Source organism: Mustela lutreola, chromosome X (assembly GCF_030435805.1).
Source record: "Mustela lutreola isolate mMusLut2 chromosome X, mMusLut2.pri, whole genome shotgun sequence".
NCBI classification, from domain to species: Eukaryota; Metazoa; Chordata; class Mammalia; order Carnivora; family Mustelidae; genus Mustela; species Mustela lutreola.
In genome coordinates, this window is record NC_081308.1 from 41,350,367 (window position 1) to 41,368,619 (window position 18,253).

General features: G+C 37.9%; 1 protein-coding gene across 6 annotated transcripts in view; it reads left to right on the top strand.

Annotated features, from left to right (window-relative positions):
• JADE3 (jade family PHD finger 3) overlaps positions 1–18,253 on the top strand; it is a 135,970-nt gene that overhangs the window by 72,792 nt on the left and 44,925 nt on the right. For all 6 annotated transcript variants that reach the window (XM_059157504.1, XM_059157508.1, XM_059157503.1 and 3 more), the window contains exons 2-3: positions 1,201–1,257; positions 2,016–2,095. In XM_059157504.1, the coding sequence (XP_059013487.1) occupies positions 1,212–1,257; positions 2,016–2,095 (126 nt within the window). In that variant the 5' untranslated portion in view covers positions 1,201–1,211. The remainder of the gene's footprint in view (positions 1–1,200; positions 1,258–2,015; positions 2,096–18,253) is intronic.

Genomic DNA, 18,253 nt, shown 5'->3' on the forward strand with positions numbered 1-18,253 from the left:
TCTCCTTGGTAGATTGTGAGTGGCTCGAAGGCAGTAGCTCTGACCTTTATTCCTTGTGGAATCATGATTGCCTCTAATAGCATTTTGTATACTGTGGCACATAGAAGAATGTCAATTACTGATTGTATCACTGTCTTTTCTAGTTCATTTCTTCAGTACTTGCTTTGTACCTTACAATGCCTTCCATTTTTCTTAAACCCTAGTGCTGGTGTGTTCCCAAAAAAGTTGTGCCTCTTTTTTTATATGCTGTTGGCCACATGTACACAAGGAAGGCCACTTAAGTTTTAAGTTTTAGTCAAACCCATTATATATTTATCACAGTATTAGGAGCTTTCTTTTTTAAGTGCTGATGATCACTTTTTTTTAAAGATTTTATTTATTTATTTATTTGTTTGTTTATTTGACAGAGAGAGAGCGCGCGCGCATGCGCGCACGTATGCAGGGGAGGGGGCAGCAGGGGAGGGAGAAGAAGAGGGAAAGAATCCTAAGCAGACTGTGGCCTGAGTGCAGAGCCCCACACAGGGCTCAGTCTCAGGACCCTGAAGTCATGATTTGAGCTGAAACCAAGAGTCAGACACTTAACTGACCAAGCCACCCAGGCACCCCTATAGGAGCTTTCTTATAACATTCCTTGTGGCATATATATAGATAAAATTTTAAATTAGGCTAGTTGTTTGAGGGATGGGACGGGGAGAAAGAAAGGGGGAAAGGACAGACAGAAAAGCAGTATGGTTATGTCCTTAAAGGTGGGACATGCCTCACTTGTTCTTTCTTCAGCCAAGTGTATCTTGTGCCTTTTGACCTTGACCCATGAGAGCTCTGCCTTGCAAATGATTTTTACCTTTCCTGCTCCTGACCTAATGGGGTTCCCTGGCTGGTGATGGCCGCATGGCTACCTGCTTTTGTTTGGATGGACTGTGGTCATGTGGCCACATCTGAGGCAGCCAGTTCTGGACCATTGGTCCAGGGCTGCTTGGGCATCCTCCTCTTCAGTCTTTGTTACCCTCTGTGTTGGAGAATTTGATAGTACCCTTCTCCCATCACTGTAGGTCATATGAGGATATTTTTGACAGAAATCATTTGATCTGCATAATTTGCCTGCTGCTGCTTCTTGGGATCTGTAGGGCAGTGTTGACCACCCTTGAAATGGGTGTGTGTGTGTGTTTTGACTGTTTTATTCAGTGTTGTTCTCTTTCCCAGTATGCTCCAGGATGAAACGCCATAGAACACTCAGCAGCAGTGACAGCTCAGACGAAAGTGAGTGGAACCGGCCAAAAGTTGGTAACTCTGTATCTGTACTCTTTGAGGGTTTATTCTTTGACTTGAGAACAAGCTATTTCATGTTTCTTTCAATGGTTAAAAAATAATGTTTCTAGGAAGGAAAGTTTAGGGTACTATTGTTCTTATTCATTTAAATTTCATTAAAAATAGGTGGGAAAATTGTTTTTTTGTGGTATATAGCAATTTGTTCTTCACTTTTCATTTGCCAAAACAACAAAAGCCAAATCTAATAATGATTTAGCAGTGCTTTTCTCTATAGAAAGAACAAAAAGTACAAGAGCATAAATTATAGGCCCTACAATTCCAACTGTAACTAGGTATTAAATGTTTGACTGGATGAATCATCATTTGTAGCATTTGGGGGAGGGCCAAAGGATCCACAGATTACTTGCCTCACATTTTTTAGTTTTTCCGGTTGCTTTTACAGATACATTTTCTCTAGGTGGAACATGAATCATGTTGTTCCAAAATGTTGTGAAGTATGATTACGCCAAATCAAACCTCCTCAGCATTAGCACTGTGGAAGCTTTTATATGCTGGGAGGTCACCTATAAATGTCGTTGAGCTCCATTATGAGTCTTTCTTGATTGCAATTTAACTGTTTTCCTCAGTGGTATGAGATCACCGTGCTCTTCTCCATCATACCTTTCATATTCTCTTGGATGACATTTAGTTATGTGACATTTATTAATATTAGCAAGTCTCAGTATTTTTTGCCTAATTATCTTTTTCAGGTCCTTCCACTTCCTTTACTTCTGGCTCAATGTATAGGAGCAAATCCAGAATTCCAAATGAACACAAGAAGCCTGCGGAGGTGAGATCAGATATTTAATTTTTAGACTTAAAAAATAGACAGCTGCCTTCTGCCTACACATCTACAATGGCCAGATCTTAGAGATGTGAGGATTAAACTATGTGCCAAGGGATAGACTTGTTTTCTTATGAATGTTTCTGGTTTTTAAGAAAGATTCCGTTTTCTTTTCCCTTTGGAAAAACAGTAATCATCACACCGATTTCATTTTGGTGATGACACTTAAGTGCCTGGCTTTAGAATATAAGGCCTCCCCTAGCCAAGAAGTCAAAAGGAGCCAGACTTGGGGAATTGCAAAGGACCCAAAGATCTGGCCTTGATTGGAAAGAGCTAAGTTGGCAGGTGGGAGGCAGTGCAAATAGTGATTGATGAGAAGGTTATGGTTGGAGAGGGGAAAGGATAGGTTAAAATTATGAGCTATAGGCTTTGATGGGCTTTATAGACTTCAAAGCACTGCCAGCCCAAAGAAAATGAATCCCTTCTCTTGAGGCTGGTCATCCTGGTTTTTTTTTTTAAGATTTTATTTATTTATTTGAGAGAGAGCATGAAAGGGAACATGAGAGTGGGGAAGGGCAAAGGAAGAAGGAGAAGCAGACTCCCTGCTAAGCAGAGAGTCCAACTCAGGGCTCAATCCCAGGACCCTGGGATCATGACCTGAGCTAAAGGCAGACACTTAACTAAGCTACCCAGGTGCCCTGAGGCTGGTTATCTTCTACCTCAAGAACAACAAAGTGCCAGAGCTATACTTGGACTTGGGAATGGTTTGACGGATCCTGCAGACTTTCCTCTATGATAATTAAATGATGAAAACCTGACATTGTGTGTCTTCACTTCTATGAGTAGACTTCTTTAGCTGCAGAGGAAAGGAAGTATATTAGTTAACTATTGCTACGTTACAAATGATCACAAAGTTAGTGGCTTAAAACAGCAAATGTTTATTATCTCAGTTTCTGTGAGTCAGAAGTCTGGGCACAGCATCCCTAGGTTCTATGTTCCAGGTCTTTCAAGGCTGCAATCAGTGTGCTGACTGGGCTATGTTCTGGAGGTTCTACCAGGGAATAATTCACTTACACCCTCATTCATATTGTTGGCAGAATTCATCTCCTTGCAGCTAGAGGATTGAGATCCTGGGTTTTTGCTGGCTTTTGGTGGAAGACTACCCCCTGGTCATATGAGAGTATAAGAGTAGAGACTGCTCATAGCTTTTTGCCACGTGGCCTTCTCCATACATCCTCTCAAAACATGGCAGCTTACTTTTTCAAAGTCAACAAGGGGAGAATCTTTTGCTCCAGCTGCTAAGACTGAGTCTTATATAGTATAACATAATCATGGGAATGACCTCCCATCAAGGAAGTGACATTCCATCACATTTGACATATTCTATTGGCTAGAAGCAAGTCATAGGTTCCACCTACCCTCACACAAGGTAGGTCAGGGGTGCCATGCTTTAGGGTGTCATCCAGAGAGAGCATTTGTCTCTCTCTCAGAGGTCACTTTTCATTTCCATCTTTTGCTTAAAATCTTTTTGGGCACAGTAAAATATCAGAGTGTGTTTGTGTCTGTTTCATGCAGAAAATCTTAGGGAATAAAAGACATGTAAACAGGAACAAAACAAATTTCCCATCTATCCAGAGGAGGCTTTAACTACTTTGCTACTTTTCCATTTAGGACAGACAGCCCCAGAGCATAAAATGACTCAGTAGTTTTGGGTCTTAAGTCCTAATGCCTCCAGTTCAGTGAGAATAGCAGTCTTTTGTTGCAAGAGATAGGGTACCTGACTACCAGAAGTAAATTTTTAACTTTATGTTTCACAATCTGTTATAAAAGAGAGAATCTGATATAGTAGAACAAAACTAGCTTTGGCATTAGAAGAGAATGATTCCATGTTTTGCCTTGCTGATTTATTTCATGTCTCTGAAATAATTTATTTTGTCATTATAACACAGACATTATTATAACTCCCTCTCTTAGCTACCATTTATTGAAATTTGATGTGCCAAGAGCTTTATGGTAGACAATCTGATTGTTTCCCAAAATGAAGCAATTATAATAATCTCTTTGGGTGCTTCCTTCATTTAAAAAAATTTTTAATAATGTCAGTATGGACTCACATACATTTATTTTATACTTGGGGCTATAATCCAATACTACATAATTTATTGTGTTGCCCAAATTGTTTCATAAATCCATGAAATCATCTCATATTTTTTTCTCTTCATTTCCACTGATTTCTGTTCTTAATTTTTGTTACTTACTTTCTTCTTGCTCTAGGTTTACGTAGTTCTTTTTCTAGATTTTTAAGGTGGACGCTTTACCTATTTGAGACTTTTCTTCCTTTTTTCCCCTCTTTTCTAATACAGGAATTTTAGCTCTATAAATTTCCCTTTAATTTTGTAAAGGTTTTATTTATTTGAGAAAGAGAGAGAGTGATCACCAACAGGAGGGAAGGGCAGAGGGAGAGGGAGAACAGGCTCCCTGCTGAGCAAGGAACTTTATGTGGGGTTCAGTCCCAGAACCCTGAGATCATGACCCAAGCTGAAGGTAGATGCTTAACCAATTGAGCCACCCAGGCATGCCTATAAATTTCCCTTTAAACATTTCTTTAGCTGCATCCCATTAATTTTGATGTGTTTGTTTTCATTTTTATCCACTCAGTGTATTTTTTATTTTTCTTAAGACTTTATCTTTGATCCATGGCTTTTTAGAAGTATGTTGTTCAGTTTCCAAGCATTTGAAGACTTCCCTGCTTTCTTTGTTACTGATTCTAGTCTGAATCCAGTTTTTATGGAGAACATAATCTCTACAATTTCACATATTTTTACATTTGTCAAGGTTTGTTTTATAGCTTAAGGATATGGTTTTTCTTTTGTAAATGTTTCATTTTATGGGTACTTACAGACTGTGTATTATGCTGTTGTTGGGTCCTTGACAGTGTTCTTCTGTATCCTCATGGATATTCTGCCTAGTAATTTTATCAATTGTTTAGAGAGGGCTGTAGAAGTCTCCAACTGTAATTATGGACTTGTGTCTTTCTCCTCTCCATTCTGTCGGTTTTGCTTTATATATTTTGAAGCTCTTTTGTTAGGTGCATACATATTTAGGACTGCTATATCTGGGTGAATTTAGCATCATTTAATGTCCCTCTCTGTCTTTGATAATTTTGTTTGCTCTGGAGTCTGCACTGTCTAATATTAATATAGTTTGTGGCTTTCTTTTGATTCATGTTTACATTGTATATTTTTCCATCCTTTTACTTGTAACATATATATGATTATATTTGAAGTGAATTTCTTATAGGTGATATATCGTTGGGTCTTTTTTTAAAAAGATATGTTACTTGAGAGAGAAAGAGCATGATTTGGGGGAGGAGCTGAGGAAGCAGGAGAGAGAGAATCTCAAGCAGACTTCCTGCTGAGTGCAGAGCCTAATGCAGGGCTTGATCCACAACCCTGGATCATGACCTGAGCCTTAATCAAGAGTCAGATACTCAACCCACCTGGGTGGCCACCTGGGTGCCCCCAGTTAGGTCATTTTTAAAACTACTCTTTCAATCTCTTTTAATTGGAATATTTAAGCCACTTATAGTTAATGTAACTTTTGGTATGATTTAGTTTATGTCTGCCATTTTGTTGTTTGTTTTCTATTTGTTCTCTCTGTTTTTTGGTTTCACTGTTTTATTTTCTGTGGATTACTTGAACATTTTTTTTAATTCCCATGTTGACTTTTCTGTAATGGTTTTGAGTGTATATCTTTGTGTAGATTTTTAGTGGTTGCTCTTGGGATGCAACCTTTAAAAAGGAGAACCTTAAAGTGTTCTCTACATTTTATCACTTCAAATGAAATACAGAAACCTTAACCACTGAGGCACCTGGCTGCCTCAGTCAGTAGAGCCTGCAACTCTTCATCTCAGGGTCATGTGTTCAAGCCTCATGTTGGGTATGGAATCTACTTAAAAAGAAAAAAAGAAGAAAGGGGCACCTGGGTGGCTCAGTGGGTTAAGCCGCTGCCTACGGCTCAGGTCATGATCTCAGAGTCCTGGGATCGAGTCCCACATCGGGCTCTCTGCTCAGCAGGGTGCCTGCTTCCTCCTCTCTCTCTGCCTGCCTCTCTGCCTACTTGTGATCTCTCTCTGTCAAATAAATAAATAAAATCTTAAAAAAAAAAAAAAGAAGAAGAAAGAAAAGAAAAGCAACCTTACTACCATCTAGGTTCATTTATCCATCCCCACCTTTATAATATATTTGTCTTGAATACTCTTTCTACATACCTTGAGAACTGTACTAGACAATGTTATAATTTTTGCTTCAAACAACAAACATTATTTATAAAACTCAAGAGAAGGATAGTTTACTATATTTACCCATATTTTTACTCTGATTCTTCCTTTATTCCTGATGCCCCAACATTCCTTTTGTTCATTTCCTTTCTGTTTAAAGAACTCCCTTTAGCCATTCTTTTAGGGTAAGTCTGCTGGTGATCAGTTCTCTTTGTTTTTCTTCATTTGAGAATGTCTTAATTTTGCCTTCATTCCTGAAGGATATTTTCACTTGATACAGAATTCTGGCTTGACAGTACTTTTCTTTCTGCACTTGAAAAATGTACTACTTTCTTCTGGCCCCCATGGTTTTGTGTGAGAAATCTACTCTCATTCAAGTAGTTGCTCCCCTGCAGGTAATCAGTCATTTCTTTTCCAGTTGCTTTCAAGATTTTTCTTTGTCTTTATTCCCAAAGTTTGATTATAATGTGCATGGGCATGGATTTCTTTGGTTTATCCTGTTTGGAGTCTGATCAGCTTCTTGAATCTATGTTTATATCTTCTGCCAGTTTGGGGAATTTTTCAGCCATTATTTCTTCATCCATTTTTGCAGCTCCATCTTCTTTCTCCTCTTCTTTAGGACTTTCAATCGCATGAATGTTAGATCTTTCATTACTTCCCCAGAGGTCCCTCAGACTCTTCTCTTTTTTTCAGTTATATATTCTTTCTTTTGATCAGATTGAGCAGATTCTTTTTATTGTGTTAATTCCATTCTTCTATTGAGCTTATCCCTTGAGTTTGTTATTTCAGTTATTGTATTATTCCATTTCAGTTTTTTTATTTGGTTATTCTTTATACCCTCTATTTCTCTGCTGAAACTTTCAATTTGTTTCAAAAGTATTTCTAATTTCTTATTGAAGCACTGTTATGATGGCTGCTTTAAACTCCTTGTTGGATGATTCCAGTATCTGTGTCATCTCAGTGTTAGTATCTATTGATTTTCTCCTCTCATTCCCAGTTCTTAGTACAATAAGTGATTTTCTGTTGTATTCTGGACTTTTTTGGTATTATATTATCAGATAGTAAGTCTTATTTAAATCTGTTCTAATAAGCCTCTGTAGTAACCAGGCCAGTGGGGAGGTGGGGTGCTGACTCTGTACCACCTTCCCATCTTACTTCTGTTAGTCTCTAGGAAGATAGTTCTGTTATCTCTCTGGGACCAGGAGAGGGGTGTCTCCCTATTACTTGGTGGGGGTGGAAATCCCCACCCTGTTGCCTCTACTGATAGCAGTGGTAGTGGAGGTGGTGAGGGGTACTACATTACTACCAGGTGGTAGTGACAGTCCAGGCTCCCTACCCAGTCTGTGTGGATCCCACATTAAGGAGGAGGAGTACTTTGTTATTGTTGGGTGGGAGTGGATGTCAGGGCCTCTAAGGTGATGTTCACTGATGCCACAACAGTTGCCCTTTTCAAAAAGAAAACATTTTATACATCTTTTATGAAGTATAATTCTTATACCATGCAGTTCATCTTTAAAAATGTGTAATTCAGTAGGTTTTAGTCTAGTCACAGAACCGTATAACCATAACCACAGTCTAAATATAGAACATTTTCATCACCCCAGAAAGAAACCCCTTACCCATTAGCAGTTACTCTCTAATTCCCCTACTGCCAGCCCCTGGCAACCTAATCTAACTTCTGTCTCTACAGATTTGCCTGTTCTGGACATTTCATATAAATGGAATCATCTAATATACAGCCTTTTGTGTCTGGCTTCTTAAACTTAGCACAATGTTTTCAGGGTTCATCCATGTTAGAGCATGTATCAGTAGTTTATTTCTTTTAATGACTAAATGATATTCCATTGTATGGGTATATCACATTTTATTTATCCATTCATTAATTAATGGACATTGGGGTTGTCTCTGTCTTTGGAGTAATATGAATAATGCTACTGTGAATATTCATGTACAAGTTTCTGTGTGGACATATGTTTTCAGTTGTCTTGAGTATATACCTAGGTGTGGAATTGCTGAGCCATATGCTAACCCTAGTTAACCGTGTGAGGAAATGCCAGGCTGTTTTCCAAAAGGGCTTCTTCAGTTTATGAAGTGTTTCTAATTTCTTATTGAAGCACTTTTATGATGGCTGCTTTAAACTCCTTGTAAGAGGAGTATTTGAAATGTGTTCCTGCTGTGGGCACCAGAGACCTCCTTCTAATTCTTCTGGTGACCTTGTTTTTCTCTGCTGTCTTGGATTAGAATCTTCCCTTTGTGCTTGTCCTCAGGAGAGGACAAGCACCTCTCCCAATATAAGCCACTGTTACTATCACTGGAGGCTTTAGCATAGTGGTAGAGCACTGGAGAATGACATTGTTTACTAACCTTCTGATTACTCTTAGTCTTTGAAATGTATAATGGTCCTGTTTCTGGGGTTGAGATGAGGAAGTGGACTCTAGAGCTTTTCTTTTGTCCGAGCCTCCTGTCCGCGCCCCCCCCCCACCATCTTCCTGTAGCCAGTATCTTACGGTATGCTCAGTCTCTGTCCTTAAGGTTCTCCCACCTCTTGATTAAGGCTAGGGTTGGATACTTTGCCTTCTTCCCAGAGCTTGTGAAATTACACCAGTGCCCTCACTGGATAGCCTTCCTGTGCAGGTGAAGCTTTTTTTTTTTTTTTTCTTTTTCAGTAAGGGAGCCAGGACACATAGCAACAGAGACCCAGACAGCACCACTGGGAGAGCATTCTTCATATTTTCCACCATCTTCCCTGTGAGAGCCTAGTTGGGTTTCTAGAGAAAAAGCTTATAAGAGGGGTGGAACCCGCTCTTACTATAGCCCCCAGGAACTTCATTCTGTCTTGGTTGTCCCCACTTTGCCCCCAGGAATTGGTCAAAATTTCTAGGTTAAACGTTCCTGCTGTGGCTTCTGCCCCAGGTAAGCATAAGCTCCTGTCCTGTGTCTCCCTGCAGGCACAGTTGTCCTTCCTTGTGCTGGCCATTTGTCCCACGACTCATTTCTCTAAAGGGTTCATGAAAAAATCATTAATTTGATGCCTGTCTTGTCTTTTGTCTTATTGTAAGGATGGGAGTTTCTTTTTTTCTGACTGAAACCTTTTGTTTGTAATGGGAGTTTGTCACTGAAATGCAGTATAAATGATTGTTTCACTGGGGCTTAATCAGCTACATTAATAGATTCGTATTTTCTTTGATGTTTAGTGCTTCAGTGGGATTCCTCTTTATGCCTACCCCTGATTTATCCTCTAGAGAAGAGTTCTTGGGGTGTGTGAGTTGCACGTATTATTCAGGGGCTTTGGTAGCTTCTACAAATTGTATACAGGCTTTCAAGGGTAAGTTTTTAAAGTGTTTTGTTGGGTAAGTTTTTAAAGTGTTTTGTTGTGTATACATATGCTAGTAGCCTTCTTCTGATTCTCAAAAGGGTCCATACTCTTAAAAATGTTTTTAGGGGCGCCTGGGTGGCTCACTTCTTTAAGCGTCTGCCTTCAGTTCAGGTCATGATCCCAGGGTCCTGGGATCCAGTCCTGCTTTGGGCTCCCTGTTCAGCCAGGAGACTGCTTCTCACTCTGCCTGCCACTCCCTCTGATTGTTCGTTCTTTCTTTCTCTGACATAAATAAAATCTTTTTTTTTTTTAAGATTTTATTTATTTGGCAGAGAGAGATCACAAGTAGGCATAGAGGCAGGCAGAGAGAGAGGAGGAAGCAGGCTCCCTGTCGAGCAGAGAGCCCGACGCGGGGCTCGATCCCAGGACCCTGAGATCATGACCTGAGCCGAAGGCAGCGGCTTAACCCACTGAGCCACCCAGGTGCCCCGAATAAAATCTTTTTTTTAAAAGATGTTTTTTTTAAAGCCAGTTGCCCTAGAAAAAGCACATAGTACTAGACAACTAATTTGAATGTATTAAAAAGTCTTCTATTCTTTCTCAAAAGCCAGAATATTTTCATGTATATCATCTGACTTGTCTATAAGACATAACCTATCTTAAAGAATTGATGGCATATCATCTGTAGTTCCATAGTCTCATTTATTATGTCTAAGACTTTCAAAGCAGCAGACTTTCATAGCAGCAGAGTGAAAAGCTCATACATTTTAACTCGGCAGAGAACACACCCTCAAATAGAGCCTATATTTCTATCATGCTTGATTATTTGGTTTTCTGACCTACAGTAGATAAAAACTACCAGGCTTGCAAATGCACACTTACTGTACAAAGAAAGGATAGTGAGGGATGGGAGAAAAACTTGCAAAGTAAACCTCCGATGTCATCTTTTACATGAAAATTGCCCAGATCTCAAACTCAGACTTAATTACTCCCTCTCCTCCATCAGGGATGCATACCACCTCTGTTGGGTAGTGGGTAAGGATAATAATCAAACCTACCTAAGTTGCCCAAAAGTACATTTGTTTATGGTAATTGATGTTTCAGTTGATATCAACCCAAAGCCATCAAAAAGGCCCTGTTTTTTCTCTGTAAGAAAACTGAGAATTATTTTAAGCTATTTGAAAAATATTTCTGTGAAAAAATATTTACATGATCTTTAAAGTTTCAAACTTAGAAATTGAATAAGCTTTGCTCCATTGGAAAAATTAACGTGGGACACAGTTGCTTGATAATACTGGGTACCTTGTGTCATAAGAACAAACTTGTGTTCTTCGCTAGATTTTCTCTGCTTTAAGTGGTTGTTTCTTTTAGATTACCTGAACACCTTTTTTTTTTCCATCTGAAGATTGTATAATTCTAAGAAAATCACTTACAGTTAGTTCCTTTTGATTAAATATAGTTACCACATTTGCAGCGGATTTTTTTTGTGCTTTGGGGGTGACACATCTGTTTGTGGTCATTTGTGTATAGTTTCCTATTTCAGTGACTGTGAATCAGAACTAATCTATTTCTCTGCTTCATTCACATGGACCAGACAATTTTCCCTTTTGTGTCATACAGGAAGTAAATGTTTTGACTTTTCCTCTAAAAAATGTCACAGAAATGTTCAGACTAGCTGTACTTTAAGAAACTGCCCACTGAGAGATATTAATGAGAGCAGTAAAAGCCAGAGCTGTCCGTGAAGGACATTTTCATTTTGTGGCTCTGGCAGGTTATAAGCATTGATATTCTAATTGAATTCATAGTGAGGCCTCCTTTGTTTCTGCATACATCTGAGGGGCCAAGATGTACATGCACTGTTGGACTTGGCATAGCTTCTGGGCTGTATGTTTGTCTGTGAATCTCCTCTTTGACCATAAATGAGCAGATATCTGGTAAGTACAAAGCTTTTTTGTTTCAAGAACTTTTAGGGGAAACTACCAGTGCATATAAAATAGGCACACTATTAAGAACTTGTAAAACTTCTCAACTTCATTACCTAAGTCAATGTCAACATCTAGATCCTTCATTCATAATCTTTAACATCAAATGCCATGTTTTATTTTGTGAAGGTTCTGCATTACCTTGTTCCCTATAGAGTGTTGGCTGGAGTTTTTGGTGGGCTTCTTTCTTGGAAATCCTATCTTTGGGAGCTAAACCATGCATGTTTTAGTTGAGCCATGAACTCACATCTCCTTTACCCCATCAATGATTACTTTTAGGGACTAGATAGATAGGAAAACTTAGCTGCATACTTCTTTCTGCTTTTAGAAGTAAAGCCGAGACTATGATGATGATGATAAAATAATAAGCGCAGCTAGAATTTATTCAGCAGTTACCATGAGCATAATACCACGCTAAGCCCTTTACATAAATTGAGCCATTTAATTCTTATAACAACCCCTATGAGGTGTTTTTGTTATCCCCATTTTACAGATGAGTAAACTGAGACACAGAATTTAAATAATTTGTCGCAAATTGGCTGGTGAAACCAGTAGACCAGTTTGGGTAGTCTGTCCCTGGACCCATATTCCTTTCTTTAAAGATTTTTAATTTCATATTTGACTGTGTAAGATACTTGCTTGGTTTATACATCTAACTATGACACAAAACACATACAGAGAGATCTAGATTTTGTCTTTCCTTGTTTTCTCCCTCACTCCCAGAGGTAGCCATTTTTTTGAAAAAGCTTTTGGTTTATCCTTTTATTGTTTCTTTATGACAATATATACAAATTTGTGCATATGTGTGTGCCTCCATATGTATAGAGAACTCATACCTCTCTACTCAGGATACACTAAAGCTATTTTGTTTGCCTGTATTCATTTTTTTAAAAACCCCAAATTCCTTTTCTTATCAAAAGCAGATTCATGAGACCAGTTTGGTAAATATATTTCCTATCACTTTGCAGATATCTGCCTGAGTACTGAGCTTACATTCCTATCCTTTATTCGGCATTTTATGTTCTGCCTCATGCTTGGGATGTTTCAACAGCGAGATAAAGCAGACTCTTGTACTCTGCCTTGAGTAAAAATGCTTCTCTAGAAACCTTGGATCTGATGCTATTTAATCTAGCTAGCTTATAAAATTGAAATCAGGCTTATCATGTAAGGCTGCTGCTTTTCTCTAAAGATGGAAGGAAAATTATAATAGTCATTATATCTAGCCTTCGTTTTTCATTTTAAGAAAAATAGGTCTGATTGATTGGTGTTCCTGTAGTCTGAGGTTTCTCAGACTTCACAGAATGTCTGTTCCCGAAGGTTTGGTATTTCTGAAGCTGTGGACAAGGGCCAGATTTCACTGGCCTCTGCCTTTTTATCTCTTTGTCTAGAGTATTCAAGTTACTCTTCTGTTTGGTAAACATGTGTATTAGTTTCTTAGGGCTGCTGTAACAAATTACCACAAACTGGGTGGCTTAGAACAAGTGGAATGATTTTCTCACAGTTCTGGAGGCCAGAAGCCCAAAATTGGCCAGGCTGCACTCCCTCCAGAGACTTTGGGGGAGATTCCATCCTTTGCCTCTTCCAGGTTCTGATGACTGTCAGCATTTACTGACTTGTGGATCAATGAGTCATTCCAATCTCTGTATGCATGATCACGCTGCCTCCTCCTCTTCTTAAATCTCTCTCTGCTTTTCTTTTGTAAGGATACTTGTCAGTTGGATTTAGGGCCCACCAAGATGTTCTAGGATGATCACTTCATCTCAGAATCCTTAAATTATTTATATCTGCAAAGATCCTTTGCCAAATAAGGTAACATTCATAGATTCCAGAAATTAGAATGTAGACATATCTTTTAGGGGCCACTGTTCAAACCACTACAGTATGTTCCAGGCTACTTGGGAAACTATACAGAACAGATTTTCATAAGCAGTTACATCAAGTATAAAGACATGGCTTAAGCTATATGATGAGTTGGTGTGACATTATTAACTAAGCATGGTTTGCAATCAGTTGATTTATTTTGTAAAGTGTATCACATGGAAAACAATGAAATATTTTAGGAGGTTGAAAATACTTAGCCCTAGTATTCTTTCCAGATCTAAAGTAGGATTTCCCATAGCACTCTTTCCCAAAGAGAACAGTTTATTTAGCACAATTGCAAATTGCTACCACTACTTAACCACTGGCTCATTAAAGGCACTCTAGTCTTTTATAGAAATGGATCAGTGTTCAGGAAAATGGTGGTTGAGTTTCTCCCCCAACCACCCAGAACACCAAGCGCTATGCAAAACATGTTAAATGGATATGACTGTGATCCTCTTTTACCCCCTTGTACAAAGCATTACATAATAAACCACCAGGTTTTTTTCTTCTACAGACAGCCTTCTCCCTGCACAGTACCCAATTAACTTTAATTGGCAAAGATTCTTGGTAGGGAGGTCATTTTGTTGCCACCTGGCCACCAACATGTTTAAGGTTGGTTTCCTTCTCTACTTTGCTCAGATCATATTATTTCTTAATCTTCCCTAAATGAAAGCAACAGGCATTTGCAGAGTTGTCCCTGCAAAGAAGCAAATGGAATGAGTCTTTATCCATTTAAATGGCATCATTTGATTATGTGATAGTTCAGTCCTGTACTCTGAAATGTTGTCGGTTTAAACAGAACTGCACCAGTGGAGAATTAACTGTTTTATTGGATCACGCTCTGTGCCTGCACTTTCATGTTACATATAATTTGAACAGTGCTTCTCCTCAGAGAACCTTTATTAACATTAAGGACTAAAATGTTTGATTGACAGCATTTTTTCCTTTGATCTTCCAGAAATGTGGACTTGTTTATTTTCAGCCTGCCAGTGGATGGTTGAATTTTTTCAGAATTAGAAACGAGTATTTCTAATTTCTAATTCTGAGTGTATGTATGTAGTGTCAGTGTATGTATACTTTTGTGTGAAAGTGTATTACCTCATTCCTTAGACTTCAGCTGGGCCTTCATCACTGACATCATTCCCAGTTAGCTTAAGACCTCATAGTATACTTTTTTCCTGTTGTTGGAAAGGGCAGAATCACAAAGCTTAGGCTTCCACAGCCATTTAAGTCATGTGTCCCAGCAGGTGAAAATATTTCTGTGCCCATTATTATCCAGGGACCCCTTCAACCAGAGGATAACAGTACATCAGACTTCAGGTGGATCCTGGTTCCTGTACTATGTCTGATAGTGCTTTGAGTACAGAAAATGAACTATGGGGAATCTCTTTGTTTCCCCCAAGTCCAAGTTGTATCTGTACTCATATCATCATCCTCTACCCTTTGGCCTTTGAACTTTTCAAACAGCTAGGGCTCCCTTGCCAGGGGTAGGGTTAAAGGCTCACTCTGGGGTCTTCTTGGCTACCACAATAGACATTACATTCCTATCCTCATCACCCCTAAGGAACTCATTGAGAACCATAAAACTGATAAACCAGATAGTAAAAGGTTAAAAAAGAAAATGAAACTAAGAACATTTTTAAAGATCTAAGTACAAAGATAACAAATAGAATACAACTATAAACCTTCTTAAATGCAAAAAAAAGTGATTAAAAGAGCAAACAATACACATCCGATAGAGACATGCATAAGGAAATTACCACATAATTATCAATATAACAGAGTTGAGACCAAATATCTGAGACATGCCAGTAAATATGAATGGGCTTAACATTTATTAAAGAAAAAAATGTATGGCTCACAAAACAAGATGCAAGTATATGCTGTATATAAGAATATACCTAAAACACCTACTCAGAAAGGCTAGAAATAGAGATGGGCAAAGGTGTACCAGGAAAATGGTAGGAGGAGGAGTGAGCCTGATCTCAAAGTAGAAATCAAGCCCCGCAAAACAAAGAAGGCTTTTTAGTGCTAAACACTACAATTCGCCATGAAAATGTGATACTTAGGAATATTTATACACTGACTAATGCAGCGACCACCTTTGTGGAGCAATAGCCTTGGATGAGTCAAGGACATATAGGTTGAAACACACTGATCATAGGAGGCTTTCATACACCTCTCTCAGATTAAGTGAACAAAAAAATAAGAGAGGAGATAGATATAAACAACTTAAGCAGCTTATTAAGGTACAGATGATGAATATATATCAAACTTGAAACCTTGATATTAGAGGTAATAGTGAATATACCTTTTCAAATGTCTATGGTACACACACAAAATATAGTAAATATTAAGTCACAAGGAAAACAGTGATTTCCATTATTACATGGACATGATATAAATAATACTCCCGTCACGATTTGGTAAAATCAGAAATTACAAAAACAGAAAGGTCCTTTCCTGTGGAAATTTTAAACCCTTCTATTAAACAACTGTTGAGTGAAAAGAGGAATACAAACTGAAATCATAGATTTTTAAAAATGATAGTTTAAAACATTCTGTCTCAGTTTGCTCCATATCTTAAATTATATGATAAGAAAAAGGAGGCATTGTTCTACCTACTCTTGACAAATTTTCTTATAAAAATTACTTTAATTCTCATTGTTTCTGATGTTTAATTACAGTAGACTAAATTATTTTATTTTTCATTTTTTATATACTTATAGCCAGCACTGAGAGTTTCTAATATTTTGACCAAAATGTTTAAAGGTCATAGAAAAATCATAATTTTCCCCATTAATAATTAAGATTGCTTTTCACAGTTTCCACATGCACTGTCATTTCTCAGGTCCCACTTCTGTGCAAAGTGGAACTGCCTATACTGTGCAAGCCTCTGCAGAAATAAATCTGAAAACTGGATAAGATATCTTCCTATGGAAATATAGATTACCAAAATTGAATCCATTAGAGGTAGAAAGCTTAAAGGATCAATTTCTAAAGAATATGTACAGAATATTCTTAAGCAACTACCCCACAATGAAAGCACCAAGTCCGGATGGTTTCCTAGGGACCAGATAGTCCCAGTAATTCCCAGGTTATTCCAGAGCATTGTAACAGAACAAAAATTTTCTAATTCCTTTTGTTTTTTTAATTCTTTTTATGAAGTATGTATAACACGGATATGTAAACTGAAAAGAAAGAATTTTAAAAAAGAAAGGAAACTTCAGATAAATATCATTGTTGAATATGATACAAAAATACTAAATAGACTATTAGAAGACAGAAAACAATACCATATTTAAGAAGTGTGTCATGGGGTGCCTGGGTGGCTCAGTGGGTTAAAGCCTCTGCCTTCAGCTCAGGTCGTGATCCCAGGGTCCTAGGATCAAGTCCTGCATCGGGCTCTCTACTCAGTGGGGAGCCTGCTCCCTCCTCCTCTCTCTCTGCTTGCCTCTCTGCCTACTTGTAATCTCTGTCTGTCAGATAAATAAATAAAATCTTAAAAAAAAAGAAGAAGTGTGTCATGACCAAATGACATTCATTCCAGAAATGCAAGTTTGTTTTGGTATTAAGAAATACAGTATAATCAATCAGGTGCCTGGGTGGCTCAGTCATTTGAGTGTCTGCCTTTGGCTTGGGCTCCTAGGATCGAGCCCCACGTCAGGCTCTCTGCTCAGTGCAGAGCCTGCTTCTCTCTCTCCCTCTGCCAGCTGCTCCTCCTGCTTATGCTTTCTCTGTCAAATAAATAAAATAAAATAAAATAAAATAAATACAATATGATCATACAGCAAATTAATATATCTAAGGAAAATAACTATAATTATTCTCATATACCTGAAGAAGCCTTTAACAAAATTCAATACCCAAGCATTCAGAAACATTCAAGAATAAGGAACTATAAGATAATTTTAACATAGATACTATATATATACACACCATAGTCTTCAATCTAGTATCTTAATAAAGAACACTAAAATCATTTCCCCCAATTTCAGGAAGAAGGCAGATATTGTCAACTATCCCCATTAGTATTATAAATATTACTACAGTATTTACCAATGCAGTTAAACAAGAGAAACAGAGACCAAGACTAGGTAGAGAAGTTGTGAAACTCTTTGCGGATATGATAATATATCTAGAAAACCATAGGAAAATCAATGATAAAAACTAATTCAGGCAATAAAAGAATTCAGTAAGATAGCAGGGTATGAAGTTAACATATAAAATCAGTAGCTTTTATAAACAGAAGATATAAACATGCCTGGGTATGTTGTGATACAGGAAATTAAAGAAATACTCAAAAAAAGATGGGATGTGTTGAAAGAACACAGGCAGTATCCAACCCAAAAGAGTTCCCAGTGATCAGAGGTGGAACAATTTAAGCAACAAAAATAATAATAATACTGGATTATAACCCAAAGAGTAAAACAGATATCCACAAGCCTATAATATAACTAAATAATTGAATAAATAAATAAGGGGGAAAGAAAGGACAGATCTTTCTTACAGAGGAATTCCAATTAACGTAGAAGAACTGAGGGAAATAGAAAATCACCATTAGGATACCACAGTCATAATTCTTGCAGGCAAGCTATCCACCAGTGGATGCTCAAATAAGCTCATGACAGTTTGAGGAGAAGCAGGGTGTTGTTATAATCTTAAAGGATCTCTTCTAAGATGTTTATTAATTACAAAGGGAGATACAGTAAACTAACAGTGGA